Source organism: Spermophilus citellus, assembly GCF_964194105.1.
Source record: "Spermophilus citellus genome assembly, contig: SCAFFOLD_36, whole genome shotgun sequence".
Lineage (NCBI taxonomy): Eukaryota > Metazoa > Chordata > Mammalia > Rodentia > Sciuridae > Spermophilus > Spermophilus citellus.
Window position 1 is genome coordinate 1,667,436 of NW_027673039.1, and position 26,461 is coordinate 1,693,896.

The 26,461-nt window shown below is 40.1% G+C and overlaps 1 protein-coding gene across 1 annotated transcript; it reads left to right on the forward strand.

Moving 5' to 3' along the window:
• Positions 1–725: 725 nt before the first annotated feature.
• Positions 726–25,591, forward strand: LOC308640211 (zinc finger protein 124-like; the record flags this gene model as incomplete). The annotated part of the gene is made up of 5 exons (XM_081312193.1): positions 726–782; positions 18,099–18,225; positions 18,406–18,466; positions 19,243–19,567; positions 25,517–25,591. Exons 1-5 carry the CDS (start codon positions 780–782, stop codon positions 25,589–25,591), a joined length of 591 nt encoding a protein of 196 aa, XP_081168319.1. The 5' UTR covers positions 726–779.
• Between the last annotated feature and the right edge of the window lie 870 nt (positions 25,592–26,461).

Below are 26,461 nucleotides of genomic sequence, written 5' to 3' on the forward strand. Positions count from 1 at the left end.
TATATATTATATATTATATAATATATATAATATATATTTTATAAAAATATATAATATATATTTTATATATACAAAATATATATAAAATATATGATATATAATATATGTTATATATAATAAAATATCGTACTTTCTTTTTTAAGGTACTGGGGAACAAACCTAATGGGGCTTGACCCCGACCTCTGAGCTCCATCCCCACCTTTTCATTTTATTTTAAGACAGGGTCTCACTGTTTGCAGATGCAGACCTGACCTTAGGCTCCTCCAGCCTCAGCCTCCTGAAGAAGCTGTGCTTTGTCTTTCTGTTGAAGTTAAACCCAGGGCCTTGCCATACTCAGAAAGCACTCTATGGCTGAATCCTAGCTCAGCGCCAGGTGTCACCTCTGTCCCAGAGGCTAAGCCAAGGCTTCCCACCTGGATTAGTTGCCAGCACAGCCAGGAAGCTCCTCCTGAAAAGGGCTGGGGCCAAGAATCTGTCACTCTACCCAATTTTAGCCAGTGATTGGATGATGTTAGCTGTCAGTCACGATCCAGAGGCGGGCCTGGAGGCCATCCATCCGGGTCATTGGGGGGAACTGTCCAATCAGTGCACAGAGGGAGGGGAAGGGCGGGATTCCACAATCTCGCTGGCTTTTCTTCCTTACCAAATGGGCTACTCCTTCTCCAGGCCCTGTGTTCTCTGCTCCTGGGACCCAGGTGACTCTGCGCTGCCGTGTTCCCGGGGATCTCGGGTGCCCGCAGGTTCCTCCAGAGGATGCCAGGTCACCAGAGAAGCCAAAAATGGTGAGTTTGCTGAAGGTAGGCGGTCAGCACCTGCCTTGGGGCCCTGTGCGCAGGAGAGCTGATGAGTGCCAGCCAAGTCCCCGCTGTCGGGTGGCCCTGGCCCCCGTCCCCTGGTTCCCTGGGTTTGGAAGGGTGGCTCAGGTCCCAGGTGTCCCCTTTGCTCCCTACCAGTGGCCGGCACTCACTTTTCCCAAGGTGTAGAAAGCAGGGCCAAAAATGCACCTTCCTTCTCCCGGTGGAGCTCCACCTAGTGGAGGTCCTCCAAATTGCAGGCGCCTCCTGCCTTCTAAAAGGCCACCTTCCCTCCACCTCACAGCTCAGCCAGACATTAGTTCTTCCTGCTAATTGTCATTATCACTTAGTGAAATATTGGAAAGAATCAGTCAATCTCCCTTCCCCCTCCCTTCCTCCCTTCCATGTGTTTTGGAAGCTGGGCTGGCCTACAAATTGTGATCCTCCTGCTTCAACCTTCCACGTATCTGGGATTAGAGGCCTGTGCCAATGTCCCTGGCAAGAAGAACACTTTTGAAAGCATTTGTTTTCTATTTGTGAATATTATCCTTGAGGGGAAAGAGTAATCTCTTAACACTTCCTTGTGTTTGGTCAAAATAACTGCTTTAAAGGGAATAAGGAGGTTGTTTATAGATCTCAGGGATATAGAATTCTGTGCTACATCAGTATAACTGCTCCCTTTTCTGAGAGTCCATGATGTAGAGTCACACCAGTCGTGTAGTCATGTAAAGCACACGGGGTGATAATGATGTAGGGACAAAGGAGGCAAGGCACTGAAGATAGCTGGAAACTGTTTTATCTGCAGCCAGTCTCAGAGGACAATGCTTTTGCTGTATTCAATTCATCCATCTCCTGAACCCTGAGTTCAGGTGGTTTCAAAATTTTATACCCAGCATGTAAGGGGAGGGGCTCAGAAGTTCACATTTTAATACCGGGACTCCCCAAATAACTCTCAGACCACACAGTCTCATTCCAGTTAAGCTTTTATTGCTAGCCAGTGGCAGACATTCTGCTCTCAAAAGAATGAGATGGTCAGAGTGGTGCCCCTGCCTTCAGTTGGCTCCATATTTAAGCACAAAAGCCACAAAAGGGAAGTTTTGGGGTTCAGACAACGTAAGCAAGCCTGAAAGTTGTGGTCAGTTAGTCTCCAGTTGGCCACATAGATCATTCTGTGTTCTTGGGGGAATTTTCATGAACAAAAGAATACAAACTGCCCCAGTCATGAGCTATTTATTTATTTATTTATTTATTTATTTATTTATTTTTATATTTTCACGGGGAGCAACGCATTATGAGAAGATGCTAATGGAGAATAATTTTTTTTTAAATATTTTTATTTATTTTTGAGAGAGAGAGAGAGAGAGAGAGAGAGAGAGAGAGAGAGAGAATATTTTATTTATTTTTTAGTTTTTTTTCGGTGGACACAACATCTTTGTTTATAATGTGGTGCTGAGGATCGAACCTGGGCCGCACGCATGCCAGGTGAGCACGCTACCGCTTGAGCCACATCCCCAGCCCAATCATGAGCTTTTTGAGTGTCATGGCTGAGTTCACAAAGTGGAGTCACCATAGTCAAGTTGTCACATCACACACATAAAAGCAGGTTTTTCTTTCATTGTTCTGGCCAAGTTAACCCTTCAAGGACAGCATGTGAGAAGGGCTTCTTCTTGCCTTTCTTTCTTCCCCCACCAGCAGTTACCATGGAGCCCAGTTGGTGACTTCTCTGTGAAGCCCAGCTCAAGGCCAGAGGCCTTGTTTGCACAATTCTACAAACTACTATACTGGATACAAGTGTGTAAAAATCTAGTAAGGGAGAGTCCAGCACCTGGAGTGCTGTTGTCTTCCAGACTAGCAGCCCAGTAAAATAGGGTAACACAAAAATGGGAAGTTTATCTACACTGAACTTTTTTGTGGACACTCTTTTGTTTACAGTCCTAAAATTAGACATGGTGCAGATTTCTGGAGAAACCCAGTTAAAATTTTCTGTGAAAAAAGGGGATGCCACTACAATAATGTCTGACTCCTTTACTGTCCTTCATCCCCAGCTGTTTGCAGTATGATTTTCAGAATGGATGTGGCTATGGTGCCCAGCCTCGCCTGAAAATTGTGATCCTCCTGTCTCAGCTTCTCAATCTGTTGGGTTTAAAGGCATCGACAGACCCAGCTACAGAAAATAGTTTATTTTAACCCAAATATTAATGACTGTACTAAGGAACATGGATGATGTGTGTGTCCCTCCCTGGAAGAGATTACATCACTTCTTTCTTTCTTTCTTTCTTCTTCTTTATTTTCTTTCTTTCTTTCTTTCTTTCTTTCTTTTTCTTTCTTTTTTTTTCCTTTTTAATACACCAGGGATTGAACCCAGGGGAACTTAAACACTGAGCCACATTCCCAGCCCTTTTTATATTGTATTTTCAGACATGATGTCACTAAGTTCCTTATGGTCTCACTAAGTTGCTGAGTCTGGCTTTGAATTTAGCAATCCTCCTATCTTAGCCTCTCAAGCTGCTGGGATTACAGTTGTGTGCCACTGTGCCTGGCCTCCATGAACTTTTATAAAAGAAACTGTGTATCACTGCATTAACCAATTGCATTGGTAGGAACATGAGTTTGGTGGGGTACAGAAGAAAAAAGTAAAATTTCTTCTGTATGTATGTTATTGCATTCTGAGCTTTGGTAGATATTGGAGACGTCTGGTAAGGTCAGTGATATATTCTGAGAAGTTTTGAGATTGTGGTCTGATACAGAAATTAAGATGATTGGCTATTAAAGGGCTTAAGATAGCCCAAGATAATGTTTGCTCTCCATACAGAACCCTGCCTTTCCACCCTCATGTTGGTCTAGTTAGCCAAAGTCAAGTACTCTGAAGGTTCTTTGATGTAGATGCAACTGTATAGAGAACTTGAGTTTACAGCTGTAAAAATCTTGTGCTTCTCCTTTTGTCTTCCTTAGGTGTAGGCACCATGTCAGATTTCTTGGGTAGAGGTTCCCTTTGGACACCTCCCAGAGTACCATGTCCTCAGCAACTATCCTCTCCTGGAGCTGCCACAGAGTGCCCCCAGCTGCCCTGTGCCTTGCAGGGTGAACAGAATTTCAGGCTCTGGGTCAGCTCCTCCTAGAGGATAGCCTGAGGTGTGGGGTGCAGCCTCTCAGGGAAGCTGCTGGGGCCCCTGGGCTGAGGAATCTCCTGGAAAAGGCCTCATCTAAACAGCTACTTCCTTGGGACCTTGTTTTCCCCAAGTTCTGTTCCCATTCCTTGGAGACAGGTGGACAGTCAGCCTGTGGATGCTGGTGCTGAGGGGCCAGGTCATCAGTGACTCCTGCCCTTTTAGTCTCTCATGGTGTGAAGGAGCGAAACCTCTCCCAGAGCATAAGGACCACCCACACCAGTGCAGAGCTGTGCAAAGCTAAAAAGCTGAAAAACCTCATGGACTGGAGTCATGGTCCAGGTCCCTGGGAGGGTGATCCTGGATGCTTTCCATGAGCAAGACCAAGAGGAAGCATGTCCCACAGTCAGGGACCTTCCCTGCCCCTAGAGCCTGACACATCTGTGCTCTCTAAACACCAAAGTTTTCTGTGTATCACTTTGAAATGATGTGCTCACTTTTCTGATGCCCAGGTTTATTTATTCAGAGCCAAATGGGATGGACTATTATTAAAGAGGCAAGAGAGAGGTGGGTTAAAATCCACCTTTTTTTGTGTGTGTTAAAAATCCCAGCTTACAGCCAGATACAGTGGTGCACACCTGTGATCCTTCCTGCTCCAGAGGCTGAGACAGGAGTGTTGCAAATTTGAGGACAGCCCTAGCAACTTAGCGAGGCCTTATGCAACCTGGTGAGACTGCGTCTCAAAATAAAATGTAAAAGTGACTGGGATGTGGCTCAGTAGTAAAATATCTCTGGGTTTAATCTTGGGGGCATCAAACAAAAAAGAAAAAAGAAAAAAAAAGAAAAAGAAAACACCTAATTACCTAATTTACCTTATGCTACCCTTGAGTATGTATAGAAAGTTTGTAAGATTCAGATTTGTCTTCTCAGGGATTTCAAATTGAAATCCAATTCTGGATTCCAAAGTACCACATAAGATACAGAGAAACTGTCTTGCATTATTGCTACAGAATTTGAGTCAAATTCTACAAAAATAGTGGTGGGTAAATTTATGAATGTGATTTCATGAAAACTAGTATATGTCCTTCACAAGGTGATGAATTTGACAAAGGGTGACAGTTTTTCACTGTTGTTTTCTGAACTTGGCAGGTTCATGTTAACTGTGTGTTTTTTTGTTATCAACCCAGAGGTGCTTAACCACCAGCCCATTTTAGATTCTTTGTTTTGAGACAAGAATCTTGCTGTATCACCTAGGGCCTCAGACTCCTGAACCACTGGGGTTACAGGTGTGCACCATCACACCCGTCTTCATTGTAAATTTTAAAAACAATTTTGGCAATACCTTGAATACCCAACTGTAATCATTTAATCACTGAATATCACTGAAAGAGTAAATGACACCTGTTTTCTGCAAAGGAGAGATCCATGTGTCTAAATAAGGGTGCTGATCCCCTCACCATGTCACCTAATTCCTGTTCCCTCCCAACTGCTTCCTCGTAGGGCCACCCCTTTGGGAGCTAGCATTTTAGCTTATGAAACTTGGGAGTAGCATAAATGTTCTTTCTATTCTCTCAGTCCTGTACAACATTTTGGCTGGTCTTAGATACAGTTTACTATTTCCAATTTTTTGAAAAGTATTTTTTGTTGTTGCTGTTGTTGGACACAAAACCTATTTATTTATTTTTATGTGGTAGTGAGGATCAAACCTAGGGCCTCTCATGTGCTAGGCAAGCACTCTACTGCTGAGCCAGAATCCCAACCCTACTATTTCCATTTTTAGATATAGTTTTTCTTAAGTTTACCTCCAAAATACAGTAAACCATGCCCTAAATTTCACAGAATTTACTGAAAAGCTCAGTATTTTTTCAGAGAGTTTAGATCATGGGAACATTCAGTCTTCTTTGTTAGAAAGTGTGGTGTCTTTCCACTGATTTTGTTGTGTTTTTATGCCTCTAATTGTGTACCTTTTGTATTATAATCATTTTTATCTTTCATTACATGTATTTTACCAAGCTACTCTCCAGCCCAAGAGAATTAGTATTGTAGACTGTTGTTTATTTATTTGCTTACTTATTGAGTGCTGGGAATTGATGCCATGGACTTGCTCATGCTTAGTTATCTTACAGAAATGAATTTCAATTTCTGAGCAACGTTCTGGAGGTGGAGAATAAACCTACAGGCACTCGACCACTGAGCACATCCTCAGTCCTTCTTCTTATTTATTTTTTTCTTTTTTTTCTTTTTCTTTTCTTTTCTTTTATTTTATTTTTTTACATTTTATATAGTTGTAGATGGATAGAATACCTTCATTTTGTTTATTTTTCTGTGGTGCTGAGGATAATACCCAGTGCCTCACACATGTTAGCAAGTGGTCTGCCACTCAGCTACAGTCCCAGACCCCCTTTTTATTTTTGATGAAGACCAATCTCACTAAATTTCTGAGTGTCTTGCTAAGTTGCTGAGACAGGCCTCAAACTTTTGCCATTTCCCTGCCTTGACCTCCCTAGTGGCTGAAATTACAAGTGCACACCACTACACCAGCAGTTGGAATGAGTTTTGAAGACTTATCCAATTTCTTTCCAGATGAAAATAGTATTGAAAATCATTTTTCTTGCTTTTGTTCATACTTTTGAAATTTGTAACTCTGATTCTTCCTCTTTGCTTTATTGTTTGCATTATTATGAAAAAGGTATTTAGCATATAATATTCTTTCTTATGTATACATTTTTAAAACTTCATGGCTTGGGAGTTTATTTACTTCTTTATTAGATAAACTTTGTTTTTATGAGCAATTTTAGGCTTACATAGTTTATTAGTCAGAGTTCTCTAGAGGAACAGTATCAAAAGGAAGTATAATTATCAAAGGGGATTCATTAGATTGGCCTACTTGACCCTAAGGTGGATGTCCACAGTGGCCATCTGCAGGCTGGAGATCTTGAGAAGAAGTAGCTGCAGAGTCCCAGAGGCTGAAGCCAAGACACCATCCTATTGGATGGTGTTGCCTAGCTTAAGGAGGTTCTCCAGTTTGGCTCACTATCCCATATGTCCATCATTTGTAGACACACCCTCATGGACACACCCAGAAGCTCATTAATCATTGGCATCCTTTAATCCAATCAAGGTGACAATTAAATGTGTCATTACACATAGTATCAAATACCCCTTCTCTCCAGCTGATAGTCTCCACTGTTTTCAACATATTCCATTGGTGTAGGGTGTTTGTTAGTTACTAAACCAGTGTTGAACATTTGATAAAGAGAATGAATGAAGAAACATTTAGGATAAGCCTAAGTTCATCCTTTACTTTAGGGTTCCTCTTCCTGGTGATGTGATTGTGTGTGTCACGTCAAATACAAGATAATGTCATACAGAAGATTTTCACTGCTCTGGGAATCCTGTGTTCCACCTGTTCATTACTCCTCCTCATTTCTTCCTCCCTCTCTGCTCCCTAAGTCCCCGGCACCCATCAGTTCTGCTAGTGCATCTATAATGTTGTCTTTCTCAGAATGTTCTTGACTTGGAATCTTGCTGCACTTGGCCATTTCAAACTGGCTTCCCTCACCAGTCTGCCTTTAAGGGTGCTGTATCTTTCCAGGCTGCAGAGCTCATTTTCTGGGTGATGCTCTTTGGTGTGGTTAAACTTCAGCTTGTCCATTCAGTATTGAAAGGTGCATCTTCCTTGCATCTAGCTTTCGGCAGTTCTGGATATGGCTGCTGTAGTCACTGCAGTGAGGGTTCCTGTGCCCATAATTTTCACATCATTTGCATAGACACCTGGACTGTGATGGCTTAATTGTACAGTTTTTTGCATTTATGATTAAATTTTGCATTTATGATTATGAGCATCATTCATAGTCTTCTTTTCTATCTAATACTTTTCTTTGTCTCTTTAATTTGGATAATATGGTAACTTATGCCTCAGGAAGACTTAGGAGGTCTTAACTCAGCTTTTATGTTTTGGAAAAAAAGTAGAAAACTGGTGGCAGTTCTTATGTGTCTCATGGAAGCCTGTTTGAGATGTCAGAGCCTTGCCTTGCCTTTTTGGGAAGTAATTAGTTATTGAGTCTGTTCTTCTCAGCAGCCATGGGCTCATCTGTTTTGTGTATTTCCCCTTGTGTGTAAGTTGTAGGAGATTGTCTCTCTCAAAGAAATGGTCCAGTTTCTGTAAGTTGTCTAATTTGTGTCAAGCACATTTATGATAATCTTGAAGTCCCAATGCATTGTTGACGATGACACTTTTAAATCTGTTAGTAGGTTTTCAGTCCTCGTTGTTTTTTTCTTTAATATTATTGTATATTTTACACTTTTAATTTCTTTCTTTTTATGTGGCAGTGAGGATTGAACCCAGTTTCTCCCAAGCACTAGGCAAGCACTCTTCCAATGAGCCACAACCCCAGTCCCTGTCCTCTGTATTCTTAGCCTTTCGCTAGTTAATCAGTGATGCTGATGTTCATGAAGAACTTGATTTGCAGACTGTGGATTTCCTGAGTGTTGTTTCATCAACACTTTCTCTGTTACCTACTGTTGAGAGCCACAGGTGAAGGGGCCCCAGCAAACTTTCAGAGTGCTAGCTGATGATTGGCTCACAGCAGCCCCAGCAACTTCTAGCTGATTGGCTCCTCTGCGTTGATGCTCATTGGGCTGTTTGCCCGCACTTTCAGCCTATGGAGCTGCTCATTCAGGGACTTTTTTGGCTCCGCCCATGCGACCCAGCCAATCAGCCTCAAGAGCAGATGGAGTGGGGGAGGTTGAGAGGCTTGTGGGAAGCCGGTGGAGGCAGTTGGACTCTGAAAGTTTTTCCTGAGAAGCTTTTTTTGTTTGGCCTGTGTGGTTCTAAAAATAAAGTTTGTTTCTTTAGACAAGTGGCTCCTGAATTGTGCCCAGCCAGACTGCGGCATTTGGTGGGCCACACGGGGAACGACTGAGGGTAAGTGATAAGGTAAACTGCTTGCCCCTGAGGGCAGGGTGAGAGGATGGGTAGCCATTTTAAGATTCTTCTTTTGTTTTGCTTCACTTTTGTTTTAAGTTGCCTGTCCCTGGAGATGAGTGAGATGGAAGAAAAACCACTCACATCTGAGGAAAAACTATTTACATCTGAGGAACAGATAGGGAGAAAGGACGGATGCACATGTCAGGAGGATAGAAAGGCTATAATGATTTATTGTTGTTCCATTTTTATTTCATTCTATCTCGTTTTTGTTTGGCGTCATCTTGTTGGGTTGCATTATAGTAGAAATATGGGATCAGAAATTAGTAAAAAACAAACCAAAAGAGTGTTAAGTAAATTGTTAGAGGAAGGAGGCATCCCAGTAAAATCAAGAGCAGTCAGGGCATACGTTGATACAATACAAAAATGTAGCCCATGGCTTTTTAAGGAGGAGTTGTTGAATATATCACAGTGGAACCATCATGGTGAAGATTTAAAAAGAATAGAAAAGAAAAGCCCAGGGACTCTGCCAGTTGGCACATTGCCATTGTGGATGTTCATATCTTGTTTGCTTAGTCCAAAGGCCTCTTAAGCTAGTCAGAGAAAGAAAGTGTAAAGCAGAAAAAGCCATCAGGGGAAAGTTACAACAGGAGACTGCTACTAACACCTTTCTGTCACCAGAGGGTGTAAGTGTCCAACCAACAGCACCACCTCTACAGGAGACTGCTATTAACACCTTTCTATCACCAGAGGACGTAAGTGACCAACCAACAAGGCCACTTCCATATGCTGGGAGGCCCCCAATCCCCACAGTAGATAGTTGGGATCCTGAGACAGGATCTCAAATATTAACATGCTCTGTATTTGAGGCAGGAGGGCAGTGAATTCACCATGCTTTAAATTTCAAAAAAGTGAAGCAGCTAAAAGAGGCTGTAACAACCTATGGTCCTCAAGCACCCTTCACTGTAAGCATGGTTGAATCCATTACCAACTTGAACATGACGCCAGCAGATTGGGCTAATATGTGTAAAGCTGTGCGAAATGGAGGACAATACCTGTTATGGAAGGTTGCCAATGAGGAATTTTGCAAGGAGACGGCTAGGCAAAATGCAGCAGCTGGTTATCCTCAGAGAAATCTAGATATGTTGTTAGGAAAGGGGCCTTATGAGGATCAGCAGCAACAAATTGCATATGATCCTGGTGTATACGCACAAATTGCTGCAGATGTGGTTAGGGCATGGAAGACATTACAAGGGCATGGAGGTTTACAAGGTCAATTATCTAAGGTAATACAAGGAGCTAATGAACCTTATGCTGAATTTGTAGATAGGCTTATTCAAACAGCTACCAGAGTTTTTGGGAATACAGAACAAGCAATGCCATTAATAAAACAACTGGCTTATGAGCAAGCGAATCATTGGTGCAGAGAAGTCATTAGACCATGGAAACGTGAAGATTTAAACACATATATTAAATTATGTAGAGACATTAATGAACAAGGGCAAGTCATGGCAGCTGCAGTAAAACAGGCTTTAGATGCCAGAGACATTAATGAACAAGGGCAAGTTATGGCAGCTGCAGTAAAACAGGCTTTAGATGCCAGAGACATTAATGAACAAGGGCAAATTGTGGCAGCTGCAGTAAAACAGGCTTTAGATGGCAGGCCAAGAACATGCTACAATTGTGAACAAACAGGACATTTTAAAAGGAATTGCCCCATAGGAGGAGGGTTTAACAAAACTAGGTATCAAAGGAGTTGAATACTGGGTATTTGCCCACGATGCCATAGAGGGAAACATTGGGCTAATGAATGCCGTTCTCAAACCACCATAGAGGGTACTCCATTATCAAAAAATGAACAAGGACCAGGTGTTTATCCATGATATCATGGAGAAAGGCATCAGGCTCCATTGCCAAAAAATGGACAGGGGGACCCAATGCTCCGGGGCCCAAAACCACAAATATACGGAACACTGGAGGAACCCAGCAACCCCATCAGGGTAGTGCCCAGGACACATTGTCCATCAGATCCCTCATCAGACAAACCAGAGGGAGCGCAGGTTTGGACATCTGTGCCTCCGCCAGATCCGTACTAACTTCAGAGATGGGAGTTCAAATCATTCCCACAGGGGTAAAGGGACCTCTTCCCAAAGGAACAGTAGGCTTATTATTGGGACGCAGCTCCTCTTCTCTAAAAGGATTTATGATAAGTCCTGGGGTAATTGATCCCAATTATGAAGGTGAAATAAAAATTATAGCCAGTCCTCCAAAGGGTATATCAGTAATTTCACCAGGAGATAAAATAGCACAGTTACTAATAATACCCAGCCTACATGATAAATTTTCCAGTCGTACTGTAGAAAGAGGTTACAAGGGATTAGGCTCCACAGGTGTAGATTGGGCTATGCTTTCTTTAAATTTAGATTCTTGCCCCATGCTAAAACTAAATATTCAAGGACATGAATTTAATGGGCTACTGGATACAGGTGCAGACCTTAGCATCATCTCTCATCAAGAATGGCCAAAACATTGCCCATTACAACAAGCCACTCAAACACTTTGAGGCCTAGGAGTGGTGACTAATCCCCATAGAAGTGCAATGGTATTAGATTGGAAGGATCCTGAAGGATGTGAAGGAACTGTACAGCCATATGTATTGGATCATCTTCCCGTAAATTCATGGGGACGAGATGTGCTAGATCAATTAGGTTTGACATTAACAAATAACATCAACAAAAATGCACCCACTATTATGACTAGACAAGGTTTTAGGAAAGGAAAAAGATTAGATAAACAAGAACAAGGTATAGCAGCACCAATACAAATAGATCTAGGTACGGACAGACATGGGTTGGATTTTTCAGAAAGGGCCACTGAGACAATAAAAATTACTTGGAAATCAGAAAGACCAGTATGGGTTCCTCAGTGGCCCCTGACTAAAGAAAAGATACAAGCAGCCCATGACCTGGTTAAACAACAATTAGCGGAAGGACATATACAAGCTTCTGTATCTCCCCATAATACTCCCATTTTTGTCATCAAAAATAAATCTGGTAAATGGAGATTATTGCAAGATTTAAGAGCAATTAATAATGAGATGGTTGTTATGGAACCTGCTCAATCAGGGATTCCTCAAATGTCTGCTTTGCCAAAAACTTGATATGTTTTAGTTATAGATATTAAAGATTTTTTTTAATTCCAATTCATCTTGAAGATAGTCCATGTTTTGCATTTACTATCCCTGCACTGAATCATGAAGGTCCTTATGAGAGATATGAGTGGAAAGTTCTCCCTCAAGGTATGGCTAACAGTCCAACTATGTGTCAAATCTATGTAAATAAAGCAATCCAGCCACTTAGAAATCAAAATCCTGAACTAAAAATATTTCACTATATGGATGATGTATTATTAGCACATAAAGATAAAAACACATTGCTAGAATGTTATGCCACACTCACAAACTTATTAAAAAATTATACTCTAGAGATCACAATAGATAAATTACAATTAAATTTTCCAATTAATTATTTAGGAGTTCTATTATCCTCAACCATGGTCCGTCCACCAAAAATTCAAATAGGAGTAGATCAACTCAAATCACTTAATGACTATCAAAAGTTATTAGGAGACATAAATTGGATAAGGCCTTATCTAGGTATACCAACAGGAGAGTTGGGACCTTTATTTGATATCCTAAAAGGTCCATCAGATCCAAATTCACCCCGAATGTTAATGCCTGAAGCAAGAAAGGCATTAAAAATCATTGAAACATATATGGAAAATATGCATTTGGATAGAATTGATATAAGTTTGCCTTTATTATTTATTGTACTACCAACGAAAAATATTCCTACAGGAGTATTTTGGCAAGAAGGTCCATTATTATGGATACATTTATCTTATTCTCCTAACACTATTCTTACTAGGTATCCTGAGGCTGTAGGAAAATTAATACTCAAAGGAATAAAAGCAGCAAAGTGAGTGTTTGGAATTTCTCCCAATAAAATTATTACTCCATATACTATGAATCAAATTGATGAGTTAGCTAATGAGTTAAATACTTGGGCAATAATCATGTGCAAATCTAATGTTTCATTTGATAACCACTTACCATCTAATCATTTATTGTTTTTTTGGTCATTGCATCCTGTAATTTTTCCAAAAATGACAAGAAAAACACCTATCATGAATGCTCCAAATATATTCACTGATGGGTCAAATAATGGTACAGCAGCAATAGTTACACCTGATCAAACTTTTACATTTTTAGTACCCAAACAATCAGCTCAAAAGGTAGAGCTTAATGCAGTATTACAAGCTTTTGTGATGTTTAAAGATTCTGTATTTAATTTATTTTCCGATAGTCAGTATATAGTTAATGCTATAGTATCCCTTGAAGATGCTGTTAGGATTTCCCCTTCCTCTACTGTTTTTTCTTTGTTTTCCACTATACAAAGTCTAATCTGGGACAGAAAAGATCCATTCTTTATAGGACATATTAGGGCACATTAAGGATTGCCTGGAGCCCTTAGTTTGGGCAATGATTTAGCAGATAAAACTACACATGACATGCATATTTTCTCTACACTAGAAGAAACTATAAATTTTCATAAAAGGTTCCATTAGCATTGGCTAATACTTTACAAAAGCATTTTAAAATAACTAAGGTACAAGCTAGACAAATAATAAAACAATGTCAAACTTGTGTGACCTTTTTACCACAAGTTAATCTTGGAGTCAATCCTAGAGGACTGATACCTAACCATATTTGGCAGATGGACGTCACACACTTGCCAGAATTTGAAAAATTAAAATATTTGCATGTTACAAGTGATACTTCTTCTGGATTTTTGGTGGGCTCCCTTCATGCCGGAGAAAAAACTAAAGATGTTATAGCTCATTGCTTACAAAATTTTGCCACTGTGGGTGTTCCAAAACAGTTAAAACCAGATAATGCTCCTGGTTATACTTCTACCTCTTTTAAACAATTTTGCTCAACATTTGGCATTACTCATATAACAGGAATCCCATACAATCCACAGGGACAAGGCATAGTTGAAAGAGCTCATCAAACTATTAAAATCTACTTATTAAAGCAAAAAGAAGGAATTGGGAAGGGGTATATATTCCCCAAAGTTAAACTTAAAATAACCCTTTTTACTCTAAACTTTTAAAATTTGGATTCATCAGGGCTTAGTGCTGTAAAAAGGCATTTGTGTCCAAAAAATGTACATAAGCCCAAGGTACTTTGGAAGGATATTCTAACAGGACAATGGAAAGGTCCTGACCCAGTAATTGTCTGGAGTCGGGGTGTCTGTTTATGTGTTTCCACAGGGAGAACAGCAGCCGATTTGGATTCCAGAGATTATCTAAAGCGATTTCTTTCTTTTTTTTTTTTTTTTAGAGAGAGTGTGAGAGAGAATTTTTTACTATTTATTTTTTAGTTCTCGGCGGACATAACATCTTTTGTTTTTGTATGTGGTGCTGAGGATCAAACCCGGGCCACACGCATGCCAGGTGAGCACGCTACCGCTTGAGCCACATCCCCAGCCCTAACTAAAGCAATTTCTACAGACCAAAAAGAAGATGATTTGGCTCAAATCCATAACAGCTGATATCCAGAACTCCAGTTTGGCTACCCTTACATCTGCGACAGAACCAGGATGCTTTTTTCAATATCTATTTTATTATTGCCCTTTCCCACATCATGAAGTTCTATTTTTTTTTTTTGAGCTCATACAGACCTAGGTTAATGTTTTGCTGATCAGTTCTATTTTTTGACTATAGAGTTTTTAAACATTACAATGGAGATTTCACCTGTAAAAAGTTATAAGGCCTTTACTATTATGTTATTAGTTGTGTGCACACTTGTGTTTTGGGTTATATTTTTGAATGTACATATGTCCATATATCATATATGATGAGCGCTCATGAAAAAATGGATCCAAATATTCTTTTTTTTTTCACGTGATTTAAATGGTTTATTTTAAATTGGGTAAACAACTGTTGAGAATTGTTTTAATATGTGAACAAAAAAGGAGTTAACAGATCTGTTTGTTTACTTTCACCTTTCCTTTTCATTATATTTAATAATTCTCTTCAAGATAATGTAAATTGTTAAGAAAATTGTTTTCTTTTAGTGCCTTCTGGAATGTTACATAATTTTTTCTTTAGCCATTATTGCCAGAATTCCTATCTTCATCCCAGTGCCAGTAAAGACAATATAAATTGTTAAGAAAATTGTTTTATTTTAGTGCCTTCTGGAATGTTACATAATTTTTTCTTTAGCCATTATTGCCAGAATTCCTGTCTTCATCCCAGTGCCGGTGAAAACAAAGATAAAACCAATCTACAGCTTCTGCAATAGCCATCACTGAACTGCTTGCAGAACTTGCCTGGACTATGTATCACTTGTATGCATTGTGAACTCATCTGTATGCATTGTGAACTATCTGCTGGTGCAGCGACTTGTGGTAGTGTTGGGGTATTTTTGCTGATGATGTCATCGGTGGTACAATTTTTCCAAAAGGAGCCATCAATTGGCTTGGTTTATCTTCCTCCCTTCTGCTTGTCATGATCGTTCAGCTAAAATTTGGGTGCCAACAGAGGTGAGGCAAAGAACCTCACCCCCCCCCGCTGGTACAAAGACCTATCCACAGGTGTGGCTGTATACTGGACCGGTAGTCAGTGACGTGTAAGATCCAATTGCAATGGTACCAACCTAAGATAACAGGTAAGGACCATATGTACTATTGGACAACCTAAGGCAGGCACGGTCCCTAAGCCACATGCGTGTTGTTTAAACAGAGAGGGGGAGATGTTGAGAGCCACAGCCGAAGGGGCCCCAGCAAACTTTCAGACTGCCAGCTGATGATTGGCTCACAGCAGCCCCAGCAACTTCTAGCTGATTGGCTCCTCTGCGGTGATGCTCATTGGGCTGTTTCCCCACCCTTTCAGACTATGGAGCTGCTCATTGGCAGACTTTTTTGGCTCCACCCATGTGACCCAGCCAATCAGCCTCAAGAGCAGGAGGAGTGGGGGAGGTTGAGAGGCTTGTGGGAAGCCGGTGGTGGCAGTTGGTCTCTGAAGGTTTTTCCTGAGGAGCTTTTTTGTTTGGCATGTGTGGTTCTAAAAATGAAGTTCGTTTCTTTTGACACGTGGCTCCTGAATTGTGCCCAGCCAGACCGCAGCAACCTACCTGTGGTTAATTTAGGTTTACCTTGCTCTTTGTTCTCTGGTTTTCTTAAGCAGCAGTTTCATTGGTTGCTTTTATCTGTTCTTTTCTGAAATGTGTGTTGGATGACTTAGATACCAATACAGTGCCAACTCTGGTGTTCTCTATGAATTTCCTATGATGGACTTTTACATTTTTTTTCTTTCAAAATGGTCACCTTTTCTCTTGAGTCACCTCTTTGTCCTGTATCTTTTCAGAGCCCTGTGTTTCATGTCCCCTTCCCTGGAGGCTTTTCAGTTTCTTCTGATCTGATTTCTGCTTTATCTCTCATGTTCTTTGAGATTTCACTGGTGGTGCATGGGATTTCACTGGTGGTGCACTTGTAGGGGTGTGGTTTATGTCCTGTAGAATGTTGCTGTGACCCTGAGACCTCAGTGTGCTTCCTGTTTGGTTGAAGGTCCATGAAGCCCTCCTGTCTGCATCATTTTCCTGACAGAGTTGGGCTGATGTCTCTGAGGGTAATTGTGGGTTCTTCATTGTTTGCGGTGGTTCTGTATGGTTTCAGTCCTTGAGTATGCTTCTGTGTAAGTGGCAGGGACATTTTCTTTTTGTCTGTTCCATCACTGTGCAGACATCATAGCATGCTTACAGATGTGAATGGTGGCCTCTTTCACACTCAGACTGCGTGGGATAGTTCAGAATTCTGGGCTACAAACTTGTTGCTGTACCACACACCGGAAGAGCTTCTGCCTTAGGTTTGTTTGCACCACCATTGCTACAGGCACAATGAATCTCTTTCACCACAGACAACCATTGCATATGTGGCCCAACCTTGATCAAAATGTTCTTGAGCACAACATTGGTATGTGTCTCATGACTGTACATTATGGTAGTGAACCGGCTCCCGTTAAGAAGAGTTTGACAATCATTGGACATTCATTATTGCTGTGAGACTTAGAAAAATAATGCCTGCTGTTTATTAAGAAGATTGTTTTGAGAGTTATAAAACTTTGTAAGGCTGTTGTTTGGACAAGGTGACATTTTTGTTTGTTTGTTTTTTTTTTTAGAGAGAGAGAAGAGAATTTTTTTACATATTTTTTAGTATTCGGCAGACACAACATCTTTGTATGTAGTGCTGAGGATCGAACCCGGGCCGCACGCATGCCAGGCAAGCACTCCTGCTTGAGCCACATCTCCAGCCCATGGTGACATTTTTGGGTCATAGAGTTATTTCTAAGACACGCGCCATCTTTCCACTTACCCCATTCTGCTTTGACAGTAACCACAAGAAATTATCAAATTGTTGTGTTTATTAATAAATAAATTAAATTAATCAAATAGAGAACTGATGTTTGTTTTGGTCATATAATAGTAAGCTAGTTGACTAAATTTGTTGTGGAGTAAAGTACCTGCAAACTTCTAGTTGTTCTTAGTGTAATCACACAGAATGAGCTCAATCTCCAGTTAACACATGTGACCACCTGTGTGAAATGTTGTCTAAATGTTGTCTATGAAGGAATCTCCTTAGTGACCCCATGCCCAGAGGGTGGGAGTGGGGGCTGGTTCTAGGCATTTCTTTAAGTATGGAACAATAGACTTTGAGAGGAAACAAGACATCAGTAAATACCATGTTGCCTATATTAACCTTGTAGGTATAGGGAGCCACTGTAGTTGGCAAAATCTCTCTCAAATGCTTAGTTTCATGATTCCTGCATTTTTATACTCATCACCTTTCTTTTCTAAAGATAATTACTATCAGAAGTGCTTATATTAGCTCTGTACCACACAGGACATTTCTAGGACATGTAATTGAGGTGAAACCCTTAAGGAAGTTAGGAGTGATCTGGGAGCCTGTCTTACTTCCTGTGAACTCACCAAAGGAAGGGTATAAATGAATATGATGTTTGCCTTCTGAGTAGCCAATTTCTAGTGTTGGAATGGGTGTAAGAAATTGAGTGCAGTAAAGATTTGATGGACCAAATCATGGAATTAATCAGGAGGCCAGGGAATCATGTGAACATCATGCATGTTGAGTGCAGATTTCTCATGCTGTCATTCTCTCCTGGCCTCCACTATACATTTGTGGGATATTTTAGATCTCAGTGACCTTTGAGGATGTGGCTGTGAACTTCACCAAGGAGGAGTGGGCTTTTCTGGATGCTTCCCAGAAGAACCTTTACAGAGATGTGATGCTGGAAGTCCTCAGAAACCTGGCTTCTATAGGTAATAATGTTGGTTTTAAAATTAATCAAATAGAGAACTCATGTTTATTTTGGTCATTTATGTAGAAGGTGAAAAGGAAATCAGTTGGTGAATTATTGAAGCATAAATGGCACCTACAATTTGGCAAAGCATTTCTAGCTCCTAAATATTCATAAAGATTGTTATGTTCTCTCATTTTAGGAAACAAGTGGGAAGACAAGACCACTGAAGATCAAATTGAAAACTCTGGAAGCAACCTAAGGTAACTGTACTCACAAGAGGAATTTGTGAGGGAATCTGAGAACTGTCATATAATTTTTAAAGCAAACCAACCGAAGAAGTATGCATAGGGCTGGGGATGTGGCTCAAGTGGTAGCACGCTCGCCTGGCATGCAGGCGGCCCGGGTTTGATCCTCAGCACCACATACCAATAAAGATGTTGTGTCTGCTGAGAACTAAAAAATAAATATTAAAAATTCTCTCTCTCTCTCACTCTCTCTCCTCTCTCACTCTCTCTTTAAAAAATAAAAAAAGAAAAAAAAGAAGTATGCATGATTTCAAATGTATTTATTCTTATAATATTTTTTACCAGAAATATATACTTAGCTGTAATAGGTATTCAGTCTTTTCAAAGTATTTGACATGCAAAAAGTACTATGAAATTGCATATGTGAATATGACTATGTGAATAATAGCCATAGAGAAGCTGTGTTGCAAAGGATTGTTTCCTTTCAATCTCTTTATTTTCAGGCAACTTTAACAAGTCAGAAAATCTAGCCTTTACCTGATGTTAGTAGAAATGTAAAGACCTATAAATAAATAGAAAACTGTGAATGAGTTAGGTATCAATTATGTGCTGGTCACTTCTTCTTCAAAGAAGTCCTATGGTAAACTTCAAACTTTCCCCACAGAATAGTGTGGGGAAACCTTCAAATTGATTCCAATTCTTAATCAAACAAAGAAAAATTTTAATAGAGTAAATCCATGTGACTTCATTATGTGTGCAAAAGATTTCATATGTCCTTCATTCCTTCATAGGCACATCACATCTCACTCTGGACACAAATACTATAAGCATGAGGAATGTGAAGGGAAGCCATGTGAATTTAAACAATATAGGAAATCTCTGGTTTCTCTCAAAAGTGTTCACACACAAATGTTGTTACAAACTGGAGATAGACCATATGAAAGTACAGTATGTGGGAAAGTCACCAGTTGTTCCAATGACATTCAAAGACATGAAGAAACTCATACTGGGTGGCAACCCTATGAATGTCAACAATGTAGTGAAGCCTCTTCTTCTCTCCCAGGTGTTCAAAGACACATGATAACACACAGTGGAGATAAACCTTTGCAATGTGAGGTATGTGGAAAAGCCTTTCATTTCTCCTCTTTATTTAGAAGACATGAAAGAACTCATTCTGGAGAGAAACTCTATGAGTGTAAACAAGATGGTCAAACCGTTATTTCACACACAAGTCTTCAAAAGCACAGGATCACACACACAGGGAATGCACATTTCAAATGTAAGGTATGTGGGAAAGACTTTGCTTATCCCAGATTACTTAAAATACATCAGAAAACTCACACTGAAGAGAAGTCCTATGAATGTAAGCAGTGTGGCAAAGCCTTTGCTACGTCCCGTCAGCTTCATAAACATGGAAGAATACATACTGGAGAGAAGCCCTATGAATGCAAACAATGTGGAAAAGCCTTTGCTACATCCTATGAGCTTAAAGGACATGGAAGAACACACACTGGAGAGAAGCCCTATGAATGTAAGCAGTGTGGAAAAGCCTTTGCTAGATCTGGTGACCTTCACTCACATGGAAGAACTCATACTGGAGAGAAGCCCTATGTATGTAAGCAGTGTGGAAAAGCCTTTGCTAGATCTGGTGACCTTCACACACATGGAAGAACTCATACTGGAGAGAAGCCCTATGTATGTAAGCAGTGTGGAAAAGCCTTTCCTACATCCCATCAGCTTCATGCACATGGAAGAACACATACTGGAGAGAAGCCTTATGAATGCAAACAATGTGGAAAAGCCTTTGCTATGTCCCATCAGCTTAACAGACATGGAAGAACACACACTGGAGAGAAGCCCTATGAATGTAAGCAGTGTGGAAAAGCCTTTGCTAGATCTAGTTACCTTCAGATTCATGGAAGAACACACACTAGAGAGAAGCCCTATGAATGTAAGCAGTGTGGAAAAGCCTTTGCTAGATCTAGTTACCTTCAGATTCATGGAAGAACACATACTAGAAAGAAACCCTTTGGATGTCAACAATGTGGAAAAAACATTTGCTTCATCCCATCATCTTCATATACATGGAAGAATGCATACCGGAGAAAAGCCCTATGAATGTGAACAATGTGGAAAAGCCTTTACTGCTGCCTCTTACCTTCAGATACATGAACGAACTCATACTGGAGAGAAGCCCTATGAATGTAAGTGGTGTGGGAAAGCCTTTACTCAGTCCTCTCACCTTCACTCACATGAACAAACTCATACTGGAGAGAAGCCCTATGATTGTAAGCAGTGTGGCAAAGCCTTTGCTAGATCCAGTGAACTTCAAATACATGGAAGAATGCATACTGGAGAGAAGCCCTATGAATGTAAGCAGTGTGGCAAAGCCTTTGCTAGAACTGGTGACCTTCACATACATAAAAGAACTCATACTGGAGAGAAGCCCTATGTATGTAAGCAGTGTGGCAAAGCCTTTGCTACATCCCGTCAGCTTCATAAGCATGGAAGAACACATACTGGAGAGAAGCCCTATGAATGCAAACAATGTGGAAAAACCTTTGCTACATCCTATCAGCTTAACAGACATGGAAGAACACACACTGGAGAGAAGCCCTATGAATGTCAACAATGTGGAAAAGCCTACACTACTGCCTTTTACCTTCGGATGCATAAACACACTCATACTGGAGAGAAGCCCTATAAATGTAAGCAGTGTGGCAAAGCCTCCACTCAGTCCTCTTAACTTCACTCACATGAACAAACTCATACTGGAGAGAAGCCCTATGAATGTAAGCAGTGTGGCAAAGCCTTTGCTAGATCCAGTGACCTTCAGAGACATGGAAGAATGTATACTGGAGAGAAGCCCAATGAATGTCAACAACGTGGAGAAGCCTTTGGCACATCTTGTCTGCTTCACACATGTGAAAGAACACATACAGCATAGAAGTCGTATGCATGAAAACCTTTGGTAAACTCTTCTGTTATTACTGTTTCACTCATATATATGTAGGAAGTTTACTGGAAAAAAATCCTTTGAATGTGAAATATTGTAAATCACATTTCATATCATTCTTAAAGACAAGAGAGGCTCACACCACATCCAACTGAATAACTCTTTAAATGTGAAAAATATCACAAATCATTCCGTTTTCCCTGTTGCCTTCAAAGCCATTTCACTCACATTGAAAAACAAACCTTCTTAATTTGGGGGATTTGCTACATTCTGTCAGCTTCATTTCCTTTCTTATATATGAAAACACTTATGCAGAGAAGCCCTGTGAATGTGAGAAATGTGGGAAATCTTCCAGTTTTCTAATTTTTTTCCTAAGGACTGGGAATATTGTTTTGGAATAAAAAGAATAAATCCTATGCAAGTAATAAATATAAAGGGTTCAGCCATTCTAGTTTTGTTCAGTTGTATGAAAGAAGTCATACTGTAGAAAATGCTGAGGATAAGCCATGTGGGGCAGTATTCAGCTTTCAGAGTTTTCTCCAAAGGCATAAAAGAATTCACATCTGTGAAAATCATTTTTCTATTTTTAAAAATTGCAGTAACACTTTGAACTTTCCAGGTCCCTTTGAACAGCATTTAAGAAATCACACTGGAGAAAAGCCCTGTATGTAGAAATGTGGTGAGAACTTTGCATGTTTCAGATCCATTTGAACATGTTCAGACTTGAGGAAAATTTTATTTTGTTTCATTTTATTTATTTATTTTGAGATAACCACTGTAGGTGTGTGAAAATGGTGTGTGCCTTCATTTCTTTCTTTCTTTTTTTTAATATATTCAGAGGTAACAAAACTGCACCCTGGGTTGGAGAGGAGCATTGCATCAGCATGAAGATTTGAAAGCAACATGTTTTTCTGGGTTAAATCTCTCTTATTGTTAGATTCCATTTTCCTGTATTTTAAGTCTTTTGTGTCTAATGTTTCATTACATATTGTGTATGTTAGTTTAGGCCTCTCCACTTCAGCCTCTGGTACAGATTGGTTAAATGGCTCTTCTGAACTTCTTTCCTCTCTTTCTTTGTTCAGATTTTACCCAGGAGTGCTCTACCACTGAGTTTCTCCACATTCCTTTTAATTGTTATTTTTTGAGATGGGGTCAGGCTGGCAGCTGGGACCATAGGAATGTGTCTGTGTACCCTGCAGCTGGCCTCTTCTTTTTCCTTGATTGCTTATTGATCTGTTGATGACTCTGTGAGCACCACTCTTGTCACTTGTGCTTGTTCTAAGTCTCATGTATTGTGCTCTTTGTAGGCACATTAAAGAGCATTATAAAATAATGTCATTTGTGTATATTGTTTAGAGAGGCACTTTCTCAAAATATATTTTGCCCTATACTTGAGTTGCTTTCTCTTTTCTTTTCCCAGTTCTGGGGACTGAATCCTGCCTTGTGCATGCTAGGCAGGCATTCTAGCACTGAACGCTCCGTAGTTCAGGTGGTGAGTTTGCTGCTGCTGTGAGTGTGGACCCCACTGATAACCATATCAGCAGATGTAGCTCTGCAGGTGTTTCCTCCACAATTGCAGCTGATCTCTTCCTTCTTAAAGGTCTTTTATACCAGTGAATTAAAAAAAAAAACTACATCCAACTTAGGGTTTCTCCCCATGAATAATACTTAGGTGGAATATGCCAGAAAACCGAGGCTTGATTTCTCTCTGTGTTTTAGAGTACCTCAGTAGCCCTGGAAAAATTGTGTGATGTTTTTTTCTTAATAAACACTACATGACCAAAGGCTTGGTAAGGAGCATCCCAGTCTTATGTCCTAATATAGCGGCACTCCCTTCTCCACCAAATAATCTTAAATAAGCTTCTCAAGAGACCTTCACCATAATTCTCTTTCAACAGAAGGTCAGGAAAAGATTTTGCAAAGATCTCAATGTGGGTTATAACAGAGACTTCTGCTTTTGTGGCAAAGCTTGGATGACCTCTAACCAATCTTACAATTGGTACAGAAAGCAGTTTCTGTGAACTAATCAAAACAACAACAACAAAAAACACCTTTATGTATACCCCTACAAAAAATATAAACCTCCATCCCTCTCCCACTGCATGTAAATAAAGATCAATGAAATTCCAAGCAGTGATCCAAAAATTTTTAAGTTATACCCCTCAGAACCCTGCAGCTATTCAATGTGCTCCTGGAACATTCTTTGGGTGTCTAGCCTCATGTGCCCTACATCACTAATAAAGCTACAGCCTCCAATCAGGTGATATTGTGCAGTACTTGCTGTGGAGAGGGCTGTTTCTGCTCAGGCTAAAGGATTCAGTTACTTGTCCTAAGGATTCAAAGCCTCCTGAGCAAAACCTCACCCACAACCTATTCAGGTGTCATGGATCTTGTGTGATCATTGGTAAGAGTTCCTTACATACTTGTGTCCAAATATTGAAGTTTGCCAACATGCCAAAGATGGGTTGATTGTCACTGCTATCTCTGTTTCAGCCTTTTGCTGTGTCTTGGTGTTCATTTGGAGAGGAAGGCCAAAAGAGTGTGATGTGGCTCTTCTGTTTTAGATAAATACAGCCCAAGCCATCCAGTATAACTTCTTCTTTAAAAGATAGTTTTGAACGCTTCCCAGGATTTCCAAAAACTTTCTTTGCAGCTAATGAGTCAGTGTGGCAATTTCCTAGTTTTACGTTTTTGATTTAGTAGAAATATTGCATAGAGGTGTGTGAGCACTTGATGCATTCTGGACTTCTTTGTAATAAATCCATTTGCAAAAGGCAGTAGTTGCAGGCTTGCTCCTGGGCAGTGTGAGGGACTGGAGTGAATGCAGCTGTCCTGGGGTATGGACATTCCTTGTAGGAGTTCAGTCTTGGTGAGTACATCAGTGCAGGAATCAGACCTTTAGGAGGGCTACAGAATCTCCTGACAGGACCTGCATGTCCCTTTTGGACAGTAGTGTTCTCATGTGAGCTGGTAGGCGGATGGCTACCTTCTGATGGATTTGGGTTTGTACCTGAGCAAATAGTGAGCATGTACAATGATTAAATGAGAATTAAAATATTCTTTGTCATACCAAAGACATAATTTGGGGGCCAAACATAATAACAAGTAACCTTGGACCTTGAACCACATATTTTCCTTCATGTATGCATTTTCTCACAAACTTTTGGAGTGTGATGCTTATGTAGAACAAACTGAGATAAACATGGAGAGGTTTATTTTATGGTACAGTGTACTAGAAGTTTTAAAGACTTGCAGCAGGCTTAGATTCCACTATTGTTAAAATTTTATTAAAGACTCTGAAATTCTCAAAATTCTTGAGAATCCCCAGGTGCTGTGGCATACACCTGAAATACCAGTGGCTCAAGATTCTGAGGCAGGAGGATTGCGATTTTTTTTCCACTTTTTTAAAGAGAGAAATAATTTTAAATATTTATTTTTTAGTTTTCAGTGGACACAACATCTTTATTTTATTTTTATGTGGTGCTGAGGATTGAACCCAGCACCCCACGCATGCCAGGTGAGCACGCTACTATTTGAGCCACATCCCCAGCCCATCTTTTCATTTTCTTAAAAATTATGTATAGTTTTTTTTTTTCCTAAGAACCAAACCCAGTGCCTCCCACATGCTAGGCACATTATCAACCACTGAACCACAACCTTAGCCCAAGGGTTGTGATTTGTAAGGTGGCCTCCCTGGATAACAAGGAGTAAAGAACTCAGTGAGACCGTCTCTAAGAAGTAACTCAAATAATAAATAAAAAAGAAGGCTGGGAAGTGGCTTAGTGGTTGAGTGCCACTGAGTTCAATTCCCAGTACCCCCAAGAAAAATGCATTAGAAACCAAGTTTTAATAAACCGTATGATGGGTGGATGGGCTTGTCCATTATATTGTTTTCTTCTTTGGATTCTCAGTAATGGTTTATTAATTCAGGAACTCTGTAAAATTCACCAATTCAATAAAAATCAAGTGTACGGTTTTTAAAAATAAGAATATAGCAAGGTCCATGAGGAGCATCTTCCTGCTCTGGGAACCCTCTGTAATTGGTAGTCATCACAAGTGACCATAATGTCCTTATCAAAAAAGGGTTTGTGAAAGCTTCTATTTTGCAGGAGTCTCTGAAGGTGCTAAACGTGGCTGTCTTTTCAGAGCCTTTTGGTGGAGGAATTCCATATGGAGGTCTCTGATTTATAGATGATGTCATTGGGGAGCTCAAGTGAAACTGATAAGTGAAGAACACATTACCACCTGGTCCAGTGCAGTCTAAAAGGTGTCAGATTTTCCTGTCTTTAAGGAGTGTCAGGCCACCTTGGAGGAGGATGTCAGCAATTTACAATGTGCTCCTGCAAAAACATGATGCTGTGAGTCTCTGCTCAGGTCATTTGTAAAAAGCTGATGAGTAGTCTGAAAATTTATTTGGTCCTGTTAGTGATAAGGACAATTTGCATTAGAATGCTATTGAAATAGAGAAAACAAAATATTAGCCAATTCTGAGGCCAAAATATATACCAGTTGTTGATCAGATAGGATAAGTAACTTTCATTATATTTGGTATTGGGTATGGATACTTACAGACAGGACCAGATCATCAAAGTAGCAGTAATCTACCCAAGGCAAATGTTGAGATAGAGAATATCTGTGTTTCTGTAGTTGGTATTTTATTTTTTCCTCTGTGATTATCAGTGACTATGTTTAAACATTTCAGGATGCCCAGATAGAACTCTGATTTTTTCATATTTAATGAATTAGAAAATGTTAGACTATTAAATATTCTGAGAAGTACATCAGATTTTATATGAATTTTTAGTTTCCATATACCTTATTTTAACATATCAAAAAACATATGAAGTGATTTAATTAGAGATTGATGGTGTTTATTTATTTTTGCTACTGGGGATTGCTGTGACAAGTGTGGCCAAACTAGCAGGTTCTGGCAAGGTTTGATGGGACATTGGAAAAAATAAAAAGTCACACATGCAGAAGATACAACATCTGGGATTGGGTGGAGCACTGCTCTATGATGGAGCAGTAGGTCTAAAGAATTATACCAGGAGGGC